Source organism: Mercenaria mercenaria, chromosome 3 (genome assembly GCF_021730395.1).
Source record: "Mercenaria mercenaria strain notata chromosome 3, MADL_Memer_1, whole genome shotgun sequence".
Taxonomy (NCBI): Eukaryota; Metazoa; Mollusca; class Bivalvia; order Venerida; family Veneridae; genus Mercenaria; species Mercenaria mercenaria.
In genome coordinates, this window is record NC_069363.1 from 77,310,264 (window position 1) to 77,325,751 (window position 15,488).

The 15,488-nt window shown below is 36.7% G+C and overlaps 1 protein-coding gene across 1 annotated transcript; it reads left to right on the top strand.

Moving 5' to 3' along the window:
- Positions 1-2,626: 2,626 nt before the first annotated feature.
- LOC123523415 (galactose-3-O-sulfotransferase 2-like) lies at positions 2,627-15,457 on the top strand. Its single transcript, XM_045301097.2, has 3 exons — positions 2,627-3,188; positions 4,194-4,265; positions 11,906-15,457. The coding sequence occupies exons 2-3, from the start codon at positions 4,219-4,221 to the stop codon at positions 13,014-13,016; spliced, it is 1,158 nt and encodes a 385-aa protein (XP_045157032.2). The 5' UTR covers positions 2,627-3,188; positions 4,194-4,218; the 3' UTR covers positions 13,017-15,457.
- Positions 15,458-15,488: the final 31 nt, after the last annotated feature.

The following is a 15,488-nucleotide window of genomic DNA, read 5'->3' on the forward strand; positions in this document are numbered from 1 at the left end:
TATAACAAATGAAATTTTGTGAAATCATTAATATTTGAGTGGGGTCTGTTATTTATTTTTTATTTTTTGTAGATTTTCTGGCTGGGTCAGTCCGTAAATGTAATTCCAACAGAGCAGTAAAATTCATATTATATTCAAAGGTCAAAATCAAGGAATCAATATCCCCTGTATTAGCCCTTCTGGTCAAAACCACGAAATTTACTGCCCGCGAAATTAAATTTTTGGAACAGTTATGAGATTTAAAACTCAACGCAAACTGTCAATATTTACCGTAAGATTTTAATCCTTTGTTGTAAAAAATTATTTGAGGCCCCAACATAGTTTTTTAATATAACTAAATATATAATATATAGATGGTATTTATTTGTTTCGTTGTAAGACTTAAGAAATATTTTATAGCAAAAGAGTGTTTTAACACTATTTATGCACGATAGGCGGTTATACTTCGGGCGTAATAATTTCATGAGGGCGCAGCCCGAGTGAAATTATTTGTACGACGTATTACCACCCGAGTGTATAAATAGTGTTAAAACACGGTTTTGCTATAAATTATTTCGATTCTAATATGCCCTTAATTTAAAACAGTAGATAAAATATAGTAGCGCTCTTTCTTGGTCGCAACAAAAACATTGACGTCCCGCACGTTAACGTGACGTCACTGTAGTGTAAGAGTGTTTTAACAGAAAAAAGCATATTAGAATGAAATACCTTTCACAAGAGAACACCAGATGCAATATCTTCAAAAAAATGTAAGTTATGGTGTTCATGAATGAAAGATATTTTGATCTTATATGTAAAACAAACAAACTTTCTTTAATTTCATGTTTTGACCAAATTTCCCGATTTTATAGTTTCTTACCAGTGAAAGATATATTTGATACTTATCACACTGAAAGAATATCAGATATATTCGACTCTAATACATCGATAATTCACTGAAAAGTATGTAATAAAAGATAGTATTTGATAATGGCATAGATATGTACATATAAAGTGTAACAGATTTTAAGCACCCGGTCCAGCGGGCTCATATGTCACCTTACATAAATGTTCATCAATATAGATAAAATATAAGCGTCTGATACAATTGAAAAATATCTACATTAACAGAAATAAAACTATTATAAACAATATTTACTTAATGTACATGTATAATTTCAGTTTTACATTTTATATAAGGTGCTTAAAATATACAAACGTTAATTTAGTAATTGTTTAATTGTCATAATAATATTGACCCGCACCATGAGAAAACCAACATAGTGCATTTGCGACCAGCATGGATCCAGACCAGCTTGCGCATCCGCGCAGTCTGGTCAGGATCCATGCAGTTCGCTATCGGTTTCTCTAATTGCAATATGCTTTGGAAGCGAACAGTATGGATCCTGACCAGACTGTGTGGATGCGCAGGCTGGTCTGGATCCATGTAGGTCGCAAATGCACTATGCTGGTTTTCTCATTGTGCGGCTCAAATATACAACAAAACAGCAAAATATCGTAACGCCTACATCGTTTTACAGCTATATTGCTGAGAGACATGTTTGTGGATTTTGGCTTTCCGGCCATTTTCTTTGAAAGTATGTATCCTGCTATTTCAAAGTGTAGCCCTACATAATATAAAAACTATTCTCATGATTCTAGAGGGTTTTCTTTACACTCATTGTACAAATCGAGGTTAAACGGAAGACTGTTAAGTATCACTGTATCAATATGTGTATCATTTGACAAATTGATAGATATATCTAAAGTGATATCAATTTACAGGGTTTTGTTATATTCGAGGGGGGGCCTCCATGGCCGAGTGGTTAAGGTCGCTGACTTCAAATCACTTGCCCCTCATCGATGTGGGTTCGAGCCTCACTCGGGGCGTTGAATTCTTCATTTGAGGAAGCCATCCAGCTGGCTTACGGAAGGTCGTTGGTTCTACCCAGTTGCCCAGTGCCCGCTCGTGATGAAATAATGCACGGAGGGGCACCTGGGGTCTTCCTCCACCATTAAAGCTGGAAAGTCACCATATGACCTATAATTTGTGTCGGTGCGACGTTAAACCCAACAAAATAAATAAAATTGTTATATCCGAAATATTGCTTTAGTACTATTGCCTGAAAAATTTAGAATGTTATTACTTCACCCAGACAATTAACTGCTTCCTTTTAAAAAACAGTGACCCCCGGTTAGATCTACGAATGGCACGGTCGTGAGTTCGATCCCTGGGCGAAACGTGTTTTCCGTGACGATTTGATAAAATATATAATTTTTGTTTGAAATCATTCGTTCCCCACCTCTGATTCATGTAGAGATGTTGGTAGTTACTTGTGGAGAAGTATAAGTACTTGTGCAGAATCCAGGAACGTGCCCGCCTTTACATAAATGAAATAAAGTCGGAAAAAGGCGCTGTACTCAAGACAGACAAAAACAAACAAATCTTTTACAGCTCGTTTAAATGGTGTTGATTACTTATAAAATAGACTTGCCCGGTTTATAGGTTGGTCAGGGCTACGGATATGTATTGTATTTTGCCATCGGAATATTTCTATAAAATGCTTCTTCCCCTTCCGTTTGGATCCGTTCATGTTTACAAACATGTTTATTTTATGGACTGTACTAATAAACTTTGATAATGTGGCAGTTGACCTCAATACAATCGACGCTGTTTATTTTCCAATACAGGTAAATCCAATATAAGCTTTACAATAGATCTATGACGGTTTATCTTTGAACACAACTGGACTTATTGGACTCAACTGCCACATTATCAAAGTGTATTAGTAGATTACTGTTATTTAGGTATTTTCGATGACAAATATGTTTTCTCTATGTGGGCCTCTAATACGCATTCACCTGGGTCATTTACAGTTGAAACAAGTAGCATAATAGAATTACTGGAGCGTGATAGCTAGATTCTTTAGTCTAAAAGGAAGTAAGTCTCTCTCTCCAAATTATTTCCGCAAGTTTACAGTTTTGCTTAATTCCAAGATAAACAAGCAAAATTTTAAAGATTTATACGGATGAGCGATTTATGATTTATCCAGATGTCTAAATAAACAATTATGTGCTGATATTTCCATTGTGCTGAAATTTGCATGTGCACACAGGGGCGTGTTATATTGGCATCATTTTCAACTTCGGCAAAAAGGACTACTTGAAACAAAAGGAATTTCTGCGTCGGCCCGATAGAACAAACAGCGGTATGTTACATTTATCTTTTCCTTTTCCTTTTCCTTTATTTTTCTTGAAACTATCTCTAAATATGAAAAAAATGTTTTGAATTTATTTTGTTACACACTTTTATGATCTGTAAAATGTACTTTTTATACCCCCGGTGTCGAACACAAAGGAGGCACATAGTGTTTGATTCGTCCGTCCATCCGTTCGTCCAAGCTTTGCATACTTTGGTGGCTATAGGAACAACAGGTAACTGTACTTTTTCTTTGATGTCATTCATTCTGTAAGCTTTCATGTGGATATTTTTCTTTTACGTGTCTACATAGAGAGGATTCTACAGATGTTATAACACGAAAAAGACATGCGTTATCCCTACATTAAATCATATACATTTGATGAGGATTTTATACATTTGGTGTAAATATCTGAAGATAAACTATTTCTGTGAAAGATGGCCATGGGATATCTTTAATATTGCTTTTTGTCAAATGAATCGTTTCCGAGAGATGTAATATTTGCAATGTTTTAATGAAAAGTAAATTCAAATGTTAACATACGTTTTTTAGTTTCTTAGTTGTACCATGCGTGCACATACTTTTCATGATTTCGCTAACGTGACATGTATGTTAGGAAAGGGTATCTTTGTTAAAAGCTGTAATTAGACTAAACTAAACCAATGTTTTTCCCCCATTTTTCTTTTAAAGATGTCCAATGCATATCCTTCACATAAATTTGTTATCTTGATTTTAACTTAGAATTTAGAAAACCATTTTCAAATGTGGTTAACTTTACTAAGTAAATGAATAAAAATGACTTAGTTGTGTATGTAGTGCCACATTCGTGAAAAAATGTTATGCACTAACAGAAAAAAAACTTCCAGCATTTTAGCAGCATAGTGGACAGTTATATAATATTTAGTAACTTATTTAGTGTGTACTGTTAAAAAATAAAGCTAAAGCATAACTAATGCATAACTTGCTAGTTTTATGTTTGCTTAAGCTATATGTAAAAATGGTTAATATTTTCAGATCATTCAAGGTTTTAAAGAACACAATGAAAGAGCGTAATAAACTCAAGAAAGCAATCAAGATCGTTTTATGGTAGGTACCTATAAAGCAGTTACTGATTTAACTTAATGGTTTACTATGTATAGAACTTGTTGCTGATCTTGTTTTTCCTCAAGTTTGCTTTGCTTCCTGTCCTTCGTCTTTCCATTATCATCATCGTCATCATCATCATCATCATCGTCGTCGTCGTCATTGTCGTCATCATCATCATCATAATCATCATCATCACCATCGTCGTCGTCGTCATCATCATCATCATCCAGATTATCATAATTACGTGCAAAAAGTAATGTGGCCTCTGTGACCAAGTGGTTATGGTCGCTGACTTGAATTATTTTGGGCCCCACCGCTATGTGTTCGAAACTTTGCTTGGGGTGCACAATTCTTTCGTGTAATGAAGCCATCCACCTGGCTTACGGCAGGTTAATGGGCGCTCCGTCTTCATCCACTGTCAAAACCTGAAAATCGCAATATGACCTGAAATTGTGTTCTTGTGACTTAAAAGCAAACTAACAATTCTTTGACAATCACTAATATTGCATTTTTAATGGACCCAGATATACATATTAAACGCTAAACACCGCAAGCCGGTGTAATGAAGTATTTCGACCCCCATAGAATAACGACCACCCGGTCATTATTCTATAGAAAATGTGACTCCTTTCCTGTAAAATATTGACTCCCCTTATAAAAAACTGACTCCCTTTGAAAACTCTGTAGAATAATGACCCCCGGTCATTATTCTATAGAAAAACTGACCCCTCCAAGTAAAATACTGACTCCCTAAAGATGACTCCCTTCGAATCTCATAGCATAACGACCCCGGTTATTATTCTATAGAAAAAGTGACTCCTTCCATGTAAAATACTCACTGCCGAAATTACTACATTCGAACTCTCATACAATATCGATTCCCGGACATATTCTATTTAAAAAAGTTACTCTTTCCGTGTAAAACACCGGCCCCTAAAAAGACTTTCGACGATAATATCTATTAAAAAGTGATCCCCACCAAACCTAACGGACAATTTTACTAGATCTACAACTCTAATACCCTCCATTGCCAATAGTTAACATTTTGATTGTACTACTACTACAGGTGCCGCTACTTCTATTGCTATTACTACTTCTACTACTACTACTACTACTACTTCTACTACTACTACTACAACTGCTACTACTGATACTACTATACCTGCTTCCACTAATACGTCTTGTACATCTACCTCTTCTTCTCCTGCTGCTGTTGTTGCTGTCACTTATTCCTCTGCTGCTGCTGCTGCTGCTACTGCCACTGCCACTACCACTGCCACCACTACTACTACCACTACTACTACTACTACTACTACTACTTTCTATTGTTGCCGCTACCGTACTTTACTGCCACTGCTAAGTATTGCAACTTCTATTAAGGTTTAGCAGTATATCACAAAACAACAGATTTTTTTAGTAAATGAACAGCATCTTGACAAACAACTATCTGTCCAATACATGTTTTATGTTCTGTCCACAGTTGGATACTTAAAATATTCTTAATGAGTTGTCCCCCTTTAAATAAGAATGCCATTTGTAAGGAATAAATGTAAACAATTTCAAACGACGTTTTACCTAGTTATGTAAAGTTTAAACACTCGCCATGATGTGTCAATGCATCAAAACGAAATATGTAACATTTTTAAAATGGTGAGTTTTAAACCGCTGAACTGTCCAGATGTGGGCCCTTCATGCAGTCCTTTCCGGAATTCATACATATATCAGTAAATTGACAATGGTTTTGTAGAATAATATAAATGTTTTATACGCTGTTAAATGTTCATGTAAAACAATGCTTTCTTTCTATGATTTGATGACGTTCGAACTTTTTTCTTCGAAACATGGATCTATACCTTAATACAAAGTTCTATGCTAGCAGTTTCTTGTGCAGTTTTCTTCTGAAGAATTACTTCATACCGAAGTTTGCAGGGATTATTGACACTGGTGTGTTTTGTGAACGTATTGTGAATTGTTATTTTCCTGAAAAAAAAAATTATACACCAAGATACAGCGTCTAGAAATAGAATCCCTTTTCCCGTTGCGGAATGCTCTGATTTCTGTGTCAAGTGATGGTATCTGGGGCTAATGGTCAAACGGAAGGACGGACGGACGGACGGACAACGGCAAATCTATATGCCCCCCTCCCCCGAGTGGGGGCATAAAATGCAGCAATTAGGCCTTAGATACATGAGTTATCACTAAATTTGACCAAATGACCGGGGGTCGTTTTTTTATGGGAGTCAATATTCTTCGTGAGGTTCAGTTTACTTCACGTGGGGGAGTCATAGTACTATGATCTGGAGGTCATAGATTTCTAATACTATGACCGGGAGGTCACTTTCTATAGAATAATGACCGGCGGGTCATTATTCTATGGGGGTCGAAATACTTCATTACACGGGCAATTACTAGTTAGAAATTGTAATGAGCCCACCCGCTTAGCTCAGTAGGTAGAGCGTTGGTCTACGGATCGCGGGGTCGTGAGTTCGATCCTCGGGCGGGGCGTATGTTCTTCAACGATATTGTGTCTGAAATCATTAGTCCTCCACCATTGATTCATGTAGGGAAGTTGGCAGTTACTTGCGGAGAACAGGTTTGTACTGGTACAGAATCCAGGAACACTGGTTAGGTTAACTGCCCGCCGTTACATGACTGAAATACTGTTGAAAAACGGCGTTAAACCCAAAACAAACAAACAAAAAATTGTAATGAAAAATAAAAGTTTGATCAGTAAGATTTGAAATGTAAGTGTAAGTTTATGTTAGATTCGTTTAAAAATTAACATAATTTTCGCTAATTTTTAGCTTGACTATTTGAAGAATAAGGACGGCTATTGTAATCGCTATTGCATAGACGTCGCCGTTGCATTATTGATTATATTTTTTATTGCTTCAGTAGTTATCTTGAATAATCTTTACCATGGCCTACTCACCTAGTATTTTTATTTGTTTTCGAAGCTTTACCAGAGAAATTTGTCCAAGCAAGCAAGCCTCCGTGGCCGAGTGGTTAAGGTCGCTGACTTCAAATCACTTGCCCCTCATCGATGTGGGTTCGAGTCTCACTCGGGGCGTTGAATTCTTCATGTGAGGAAGCTATCCAGCTGGCTTACGGAAGGTCGTTGGTTCTACCCAGGTGCCCGCTTGTGATGAAATAATGCACGGAGGGGCACCTGGGGTCTTCCTCCACCATTAAAAGGTGGAAAGTCGCCATATGACCTATAATTGTGTCGGTGCGACGTTAAACCCAACAAAATAAATAAAATTGTTATATCCGAAATATTGCTTTAGTACTATTGCCTGAAAAATTTAGCATGCTATTACTTTACCCAGACAATTAACTGCTTCCTTTTAAAAACAAAGTGACCCCCGGTTAGATCTACGAATGGCACGGTCGTGAGTTCGATCCCTGGGCGAAACGTGTTTTCCGTGACGATTTGATAAAAGATATAATTTTTGTTTGAAATCATTCGTTCCCCACCTCTGATTCATGTAGAGAAGTTGGTAGTTACTTGTGGAGAAGTATAAGTACTTGTGCAGAATTCAGGAACGTGCCCAACTTTACATTAAATGAAATAAAGTCGGAAAACGGCGCTGAACTCAAGACAAACAAAAACAAACAAATCTTTTAACGGCGCGACGTTAAATCCAAAAAAAATAATTAAAATCAGGTGAGCGATATAGGGCCATCATGACCCTCTTGTAAAACCTTATGAAATAAACACTAAATAACTGGAAAGAACCAAAATCTATACAGTAACTTTAGTCATAAAATTGTCCTTCATATCCTTTATCTTCATCAAAAGACATAGTTAGATCCTCCTGTTCAGTAGCAGGACTTTCATCTAATGAGCTGAAACAATTACATACAATTTGCGGTTTGCTATTTGAATTGCATTGGAAACTGCAGAGCAACATAACGGCAATTACTGTGTCAGCATTACTATGCTTGTTGGAACTGGCGGAATATTTACTGTGATTTGATTTCGAATGCGTAATGGTCAACATTTTATATCAGCATGTTTTACTTACGTTCATTACATACAAAACACTTTTGACAAAAATGTAGATGCAAATGTATTTTGTTTGAAGTTCGTGTTTTACTCTTTTTTACTTATCATGTAAACTAAGTATTATTCGAGTACGTTCAGACTGAAACAAGGAGTGACTTTGTTACAAAAAAAATATTGCTCTCTGAAAGTTTTATTCACTCTTGAAAAAAATAAATGATTTCATTACAAGTAGCCTAGAGGAAACGTGCCCATTTGAAGTAGTTAGATTTACGTTATGATTATTTGTATTTGTTTTTCCTAGGCAAATAAAACATAATTGATCCATCATGCTGTGAGAGCTCTGAGCTGGGGTCGCACGAGAGGCTGTAAATCAGCCCTCTACGGCGGTCTCCGTGTCTGAATGGTTAAGAAATCACTTATTCCTTGCCGATTTGAGATAGAAACATCCCTTAAGGTTTAGAATTTTTCATGTGAGGAAGCTACCCATTTGGCTTTTGAGAGGTCGGTGGTTCTACCTAGGCTCCCACCCATAGTCGAAACTATGCCCGGGGTGCCCCTGGGGACTTCCACAAACATCAAAAGCTAGAATAGTCACCGTATAACATAAATTGTACCGGTGTGACATTAAACAACGCCCCCATTCCCATTATCTCTAAAAAAAGGGTACGTTCGTGGGAAAACGTAAATATGGGATGATGTAGTACAGTGTCTTGAGTTTCGGGAGAACCGTTGATAAAAATGAGTTTATATAATAAAAATGAAACAAAAAAGATCAAATGTTCAGAGAATTTTAGCAAGATTTAATGAATGAATGTATTGAGGCTTCTTAAGAGAACGTATAATTTATTCACTGTCGCGTTGTACTTGTAGAAGCATCCTTAAAATTGTATATTTTTGTAATAACCTGTTCAGTCTGGAATTCAGTTTTAATTGTTTTTCGCTCGACTTTTCGAAGAAAAATTAGAGGTAATGCTTTATACCGGTGTCGGTGAAATTGGTTAAAGTTTTTGATAGAGTTTGTCTGTTACTATCGAAGCTATTGACCTGAAACTTAAAGATAGTTATTTACTATCAAAGTCTACACCAGGGAAAACGATTCCCATAACTCTGATTTGAATTTTGACAGGGTTATGCCCCTTTTAACTTAGATGTTTTTTGTTAAAGTTTTTGATAAAGTCAGATATCTGTTTCTAGTAAAGCTATTGACTTGAAACCTAAAATAGTTATTTACTGCAAAGCAGAGTCTGCATAAGGAGAAACAATTCCCATAACTCTGATTTGAATTTTGACAGAGTTATGCCCTTATTTAAACTTAAAATTGTTTGATTAAAGTTTTTGATAAAGTCAAATATCTTCGTTGCTATCAGAGATAATAGGTAAGCGTAGACTTCTCGGAAGCACAGCGCACTAAAACACAGCCACAGAGCGCACTAAAACACAGCCACAGAGCGGCACTAAAACACAGCCACAGAGCGCACTAAAACAAACACAGCCACAGAGCGCACTAAAACACAGCCACAGAGCGGCACTAAAACACAGCCACAGAGCGGCACTAAAACACAGCCACAGAGCGGCACTAAAACACAGCCACAGAGCGCACTAAAACACAGCCACAGAGCGGCACTAAAACACAGCCACAGAGCGCACTAAAACAAACACAGCCACAGAGCGCACTAAAACACAGCCACAGAGCGGCACTAAAACACAGCCACAGAGCGGCACTAAAACACAGCCACAGAGCGCACTAAAACACAGCCACAGAGCGGCACTAAAACACAGCCACAGAGCGCACTAAAACACAGCCACAGAGCGCACTAAAACACAGCCACAGAGCGCACTAAAACACAGCCACACAGCCACAGAGCGGCACTAAAACACAGCCACACAGCCACAAAGCCACGCATTTGCATAGTAGGCTCACAACAAAAGGCTTTTTGACTTGAAACTTAAAATAATGGTAAAGTAGTAAAGTCTACACCAGGTGAAACAATACCCATACCTCTAATTTGAATCTTGACAGAGTTATGCCCTTTTTAATTTACTACATCTACTTTTTCGGTTAAAGTTTTATATAAAGTACAATACATTGTATCTATTTATTTACTATCAAAGGCTACCCAAGAAGGAACAATCCTCGTAACTCCGATTTGAAATTTGACAGAGTTCTTTTACCGGCAAAGCTTTAATTCAAAGTCAAGCATTGAGAAAAGTCGAACGTTCTGTCTTATGGACAGCTTTTTTTGTTAACTGTTTGGAATGCGTATAAGGCACAAGGAATCTTTCAGATGGGTAGTACTATACATTATTTTAAATGAATGCGATAGAACATGCGTTCAGTTTTAAAACAAATTTGACTCCGGTTGATTTTTAACGCTGATCCGTGGTTGATCATGTTCAGTAGGGTCAAACCGGACGAGGTGATCAATATATTTGATGTGTAGAATATGTAACAAAATGACGATAACGTAGATGATGATAATGATGGTGATGATACCGATGACGACGGTGGTGATATTTCTTTAGAGACCGCATATTGTTTTCCCGTAGGCTTCTGTTATTACAATATGGCGTGTACGGCCTCCCATATATCGAAATCACATTTTTCTCAAGAACTGTCTTATAACAGTGACAAAAATATATCAAATAGTGATGCCTAGTAATTTCAAGCTCATATAATTTTGGTATCATTTGAAAGTGTAATGTCTACTGAAAAAGAAACTGTAAATTACATTACAAAAAAAGAGCCGCACCATGAGAAAACCAACACGGTGCGTTTGCGACCAGCATGGATCCAGACCAGCCTGCGCATTTGCGCAGTCTGGTCAGGATTCATGCTGTTCGGTAACAGTTTCTCTAAATGCAGTAGGCTTTGAAAGCGAACAGCATGGGTCCTGACCAGACTGTGCAAATGCGCAGGCCGGTCTGGATCCATGCTGGTCGCAAACGACTTTGTTGGCTTTCTCATGGTGCGGCTCAAATGTGTTATAGAACTTTTATCATTTTACTTTTTAGTCTTCAATGATAATTCAACAGAAATCCAGTTACTGCGTTATAAGATTTGTCATTTCACAGTAAAAAAAAACGAAAAAAAAAAAAAAAGACAAAAAAAAAAAAAGAAAACAAAAACAAAAAAAAACATGACTTAAATGACTCTCGCATATTATTTATGGTCATCTTAATTACTGGACAAAACTCTTTTAACATGGGGTCCTCAGGCATCGAAATGTTACCTATTTGTGGATCAGATACCTTAAAATGATGTTGAGCTCGAGCCTGAGTGATGAAGCTTTAAGCATGACATGTGTTGTCTAGCTCAAAATAGAATGTACATTGTATTTGTCTTCCGCATAACACTACCGGCGAGCGTTCCGCACATCTTTATGTGTACCCATAATGCTTCTGTGTCTCACAATGCGACATAGCCACAGTTACATGACATTTTGATAACTGCTTAAAATTTCTGACTAGACTGCTATGCAATTCAGCTTAAAGTGTTAATATACCTTTATGTGGAACAATCAAACTTGATCTTTCAAAGCTGGTGGCTGTTTAAAGACGATTTATTTATACTGTTGATATTTTTTCTTCTGATCTATCTATGTCTGTTTAAGTTCACCTTTCTAAATTTCAGGATTTCTTTGGCCTACGTCTGTTTCGTTGGTATTGACACGGCATTTGACGTTTTCGGCTACACACCATTTCATGGCACTACTTTCTTGACCTACTTACACTTTCGTCGAACTTGTTCTGAAAACAGTACGTCTCAAACTAACGCCAGTATAAGTACCACACGTAAAACTAATGTGGCATTTTTGAAAGTTCATAAGGCAGGGTCATCATGTGTGCAAAATTTACTTTTTAGATTTGGGTTAAGGCATAATCTAAATATTCTTCTTCCAAAATCTGAAAATTATCTTTACAGTGAGAATCAAAAACTCCCTTTAAAACCATGTGAACATTACAATATATTCGCCTGCCATACAGTCTACCGGAAACAGTTGTTTGATGATCTACTTCCGGATGATTCGGTAACCATTGGCATTGTCCGTGAACCGGTGAGCAGGGTGATCAGTGCAGCGTATTACTATCGTGATGTTATGAACAGTGAATATTTAAATCAGATACCAAGAGCAAACTTCATCCACAATCTCGTTAATTTGCCAGAAACGTACGAGAGGAATTTTTTTTCTCATACGAGAAACACAATGGGACAAGATTTTGGATTTCCGAATGATATTAAACAATCAAACGCAGCTGAAATCAGAAAATACCTGGACGAGTTGAATTCACAGTTCTTACTAGTGTTGATCATGGAAAAATTCAACGAGTCGCTAGTCCTGATGAAGCGACTTCTCAACTGGTCCTTTCTTGATATCATATACATGAAAAGTAATTCACACGAGCACTACCGTACCAACTTGAACGAAACCGAAAGGGCAAAATTTAGGACAACAAGTTTCTTAGACTTTGAAATATACGAGTATTTCTTTAGCGTGTTTGACATAAAATTAAAACAAATAGAAGACGATTTTTACGATGAAGTCTCATACTTCAAAACAGTAATAGACAAAGTAAGTGAATTTTGCCTGAGAAAGGAGGACACAAAGAATGTTACACTGCTAATTCAGCAATCAAAATGGGACAGTGCGTTCAAGGTTTCGGAAACAGACTGTCAATGGATGCAGACAGAAGAAGTAGAATTTATTAACAAACTTCGAGAACAACGACTTCAGTCTGTATAGAATTTCAGATGGTGCATATTAAACAGAAGACTGAGACTGGGAAATTTAGGATTATTCATTACTTACAGCGGGACATTGATGGCCTTTTTAGATGGCCCTTAAAGGTCGTTCAATGATGACCCTTGACGATTGGTTAAAAAATTATTTCATACCTGAGGAATATATTCAGCTGACCTGTAGTAGATCAATGGCTCTACATGTATCAATGTTTCTGTCTGTGTCATTTTAGCTCGACTATTCAAAGAATAGTAGAGCTATTGGACTCACCCATGCGTCTGCGTCGGCGTCTGCGTCTGCGTCTGCGTCGGCGTCGGCGTCCCGATTTGGTTTAGGTTTTGTATGTGAGCTGGTATCTCAGTAACCACTTGTGGGAATGGATTGAAACTTCACACACTTATTCACTGTGATAAACTGACCTACATTGCACAGGTTCCATAACTCTATTTTGCTTTTTTACAAAATCATGCCCCTTTTTTGACTTAGAAATTCTTGGTTAAGGTTTTGTATGTAAGCTGGTATATCAGTAACCACTTGTGGGAATGGATTGAAACTTCACACACTTATTCACTGTGATAAACTGACCTACATTGCACAGGTTCCATAACTCTGTTTTGCATTTTTACAAAATCATGCCCCTTTTTTGACTTAGAAATTCTGGGTTAAGGTTTTGTATGTAAGCTGGTATATCAGTAACCACTTGTGGGAATGGATTGAAACTTCACACACTTATTCACTGTGATAAACTGACCTACACTGCACAGGTTCCATAACTCTGTTTTGCTTTTTTTACAAAATTATGCCCCTTTTTCAACTTAGAAATTCTTGGTTAAGGTTTTGTATTTAAGCTGGTATCTCAGTACCCACTAATGGGAATGGATTGAAACTTCACACACCTGTTCACTGTCATGATTTGACATGCACTGTGCAGGTCCCATAACTCTATTTTACATTTTTTCAAAATTATGCCCCTTTTTCTGACTAAGCAGTTTTTGGTTAAGTTTTTGTATGTAAGCTGGTATCTCAGTATCCACTAATGGGAATGGATTGAAACTTTACACTCTTGTTCACTGTCATGATCTGACATGCACTGTGTAGGTCCAATAACTCTACTCTGCAATTTTTTTCAAAATTATGCACCTTTTTCGACATAGCAGTTTTTGTTAATTTTTTGTATGTAAGCTGGTATTTCAGTATCCACTAATGGGAAAGGATTGAAACTTCACACACTTGTTTACTGTTATGAGCTGATAAGGACTGAATTTTTTTATAACCTTTTTTCCAATTTTTACAAAATTATGCCCCTTTTTCGACTTTTATATTCATTCAATTGACAAGGCTGTTGAATAGCCGGGCGTTGCTGTCTTCCGACAGCTCTTGTTAAATATGTCCGGAGGAGCACCTGGGGTCTGTCTCCACCACTAAAACTGGAGTGTCGCCATATTGCTCAATTGAGTCTGTGTGACTCTAGATAATTTTGCCATAGGTATTAGAAGATTTTTGCCATAGGTATTCTGATATATTACAATTACCATTTGAGAATTTTCCATTAGATGTTTTAGGATTTTATCGATTTTGTTTCCTTTTATCACAAGGATCTGTATCAGTCTTTTTGGTGACAATAAAGTCTTTCCATACTTGGACTAATGTTATGTTTTTTGGTCCTTTTGGATGATAAATCCATAAAGTTTTACTATAAGGCTGATCTCTACCAAATCAAGTGTAATTAAGCCTACACAGGTCTATTCGCAAGTAATCCAAGTATAAATAGTCATACTTTCCTCGTGCCTGGCTATGTCACGGTTTTCTTAAACATATGTATAGATATCATTGCAGGAAAATCGCAATGTTCCTGTCCAATGGCGGCGTAAGAACTTGTCTCGAAAAGAGACGTTGAAAGAAGCGAAAAGGAGTAAATTCAGAAGTTTGGTTTTAAGGAATCGTTATCTATCTTTTTATATAAAGTAAATATCTCAGAAAGATACCGTTATTAAGTAAATGGATTTTGTATGAATTAAAGAATACCTGGATTCAGTGGTGTTTGCTCAATAATAAACTTCCGCTTTTAAATGCCGTTGATGGGAAGGTGAGGGGAGTTGCACATTACATGACCTCTTATGAATAGACTCAATGAAACCTACTAATTTTCTTGTCCAGATTTTTTGTTTTTAAGAAATGTTGCTTTTGTAGATTTATTTTATTAATATTCCTACTGTAAAAAGAACTATATTTATTGTATTAACGGAACAAGACTTGCAATACTTTTAACCACTTTTCTCTGTTTAAACGTAAAGATTAAAACATATGATTTAAAACCATAAATGTAGAAATAAATTTAGTGGAGCGGCTGCAATAAAAAAATCTGGAATACAAATAAACCAACCTTTTCAGTTTGTCAACGTTGTGAGCGTTTGTCTATTGGAAAAATAAATTGGAAAATTGTTTTCGTCAACTTGGCTATAGAGTTTTTAGCTC

Coding starts and splice junctions, on each gene's coding strand:
- LOC123523415 (XM_045301097.2), top strand. CDS start 4,219: ATGAAAGAGCGTAATAAACTCAAGAAAGCAATCAAGATCGTTTTATG. Junction 4,266..11,905: donor GCAATCAAGATCGTTTTATG/GTAGGTACCTAT, acceptor TCTAAATTTCAG/GATTTCTTTGGCCTACGTCT.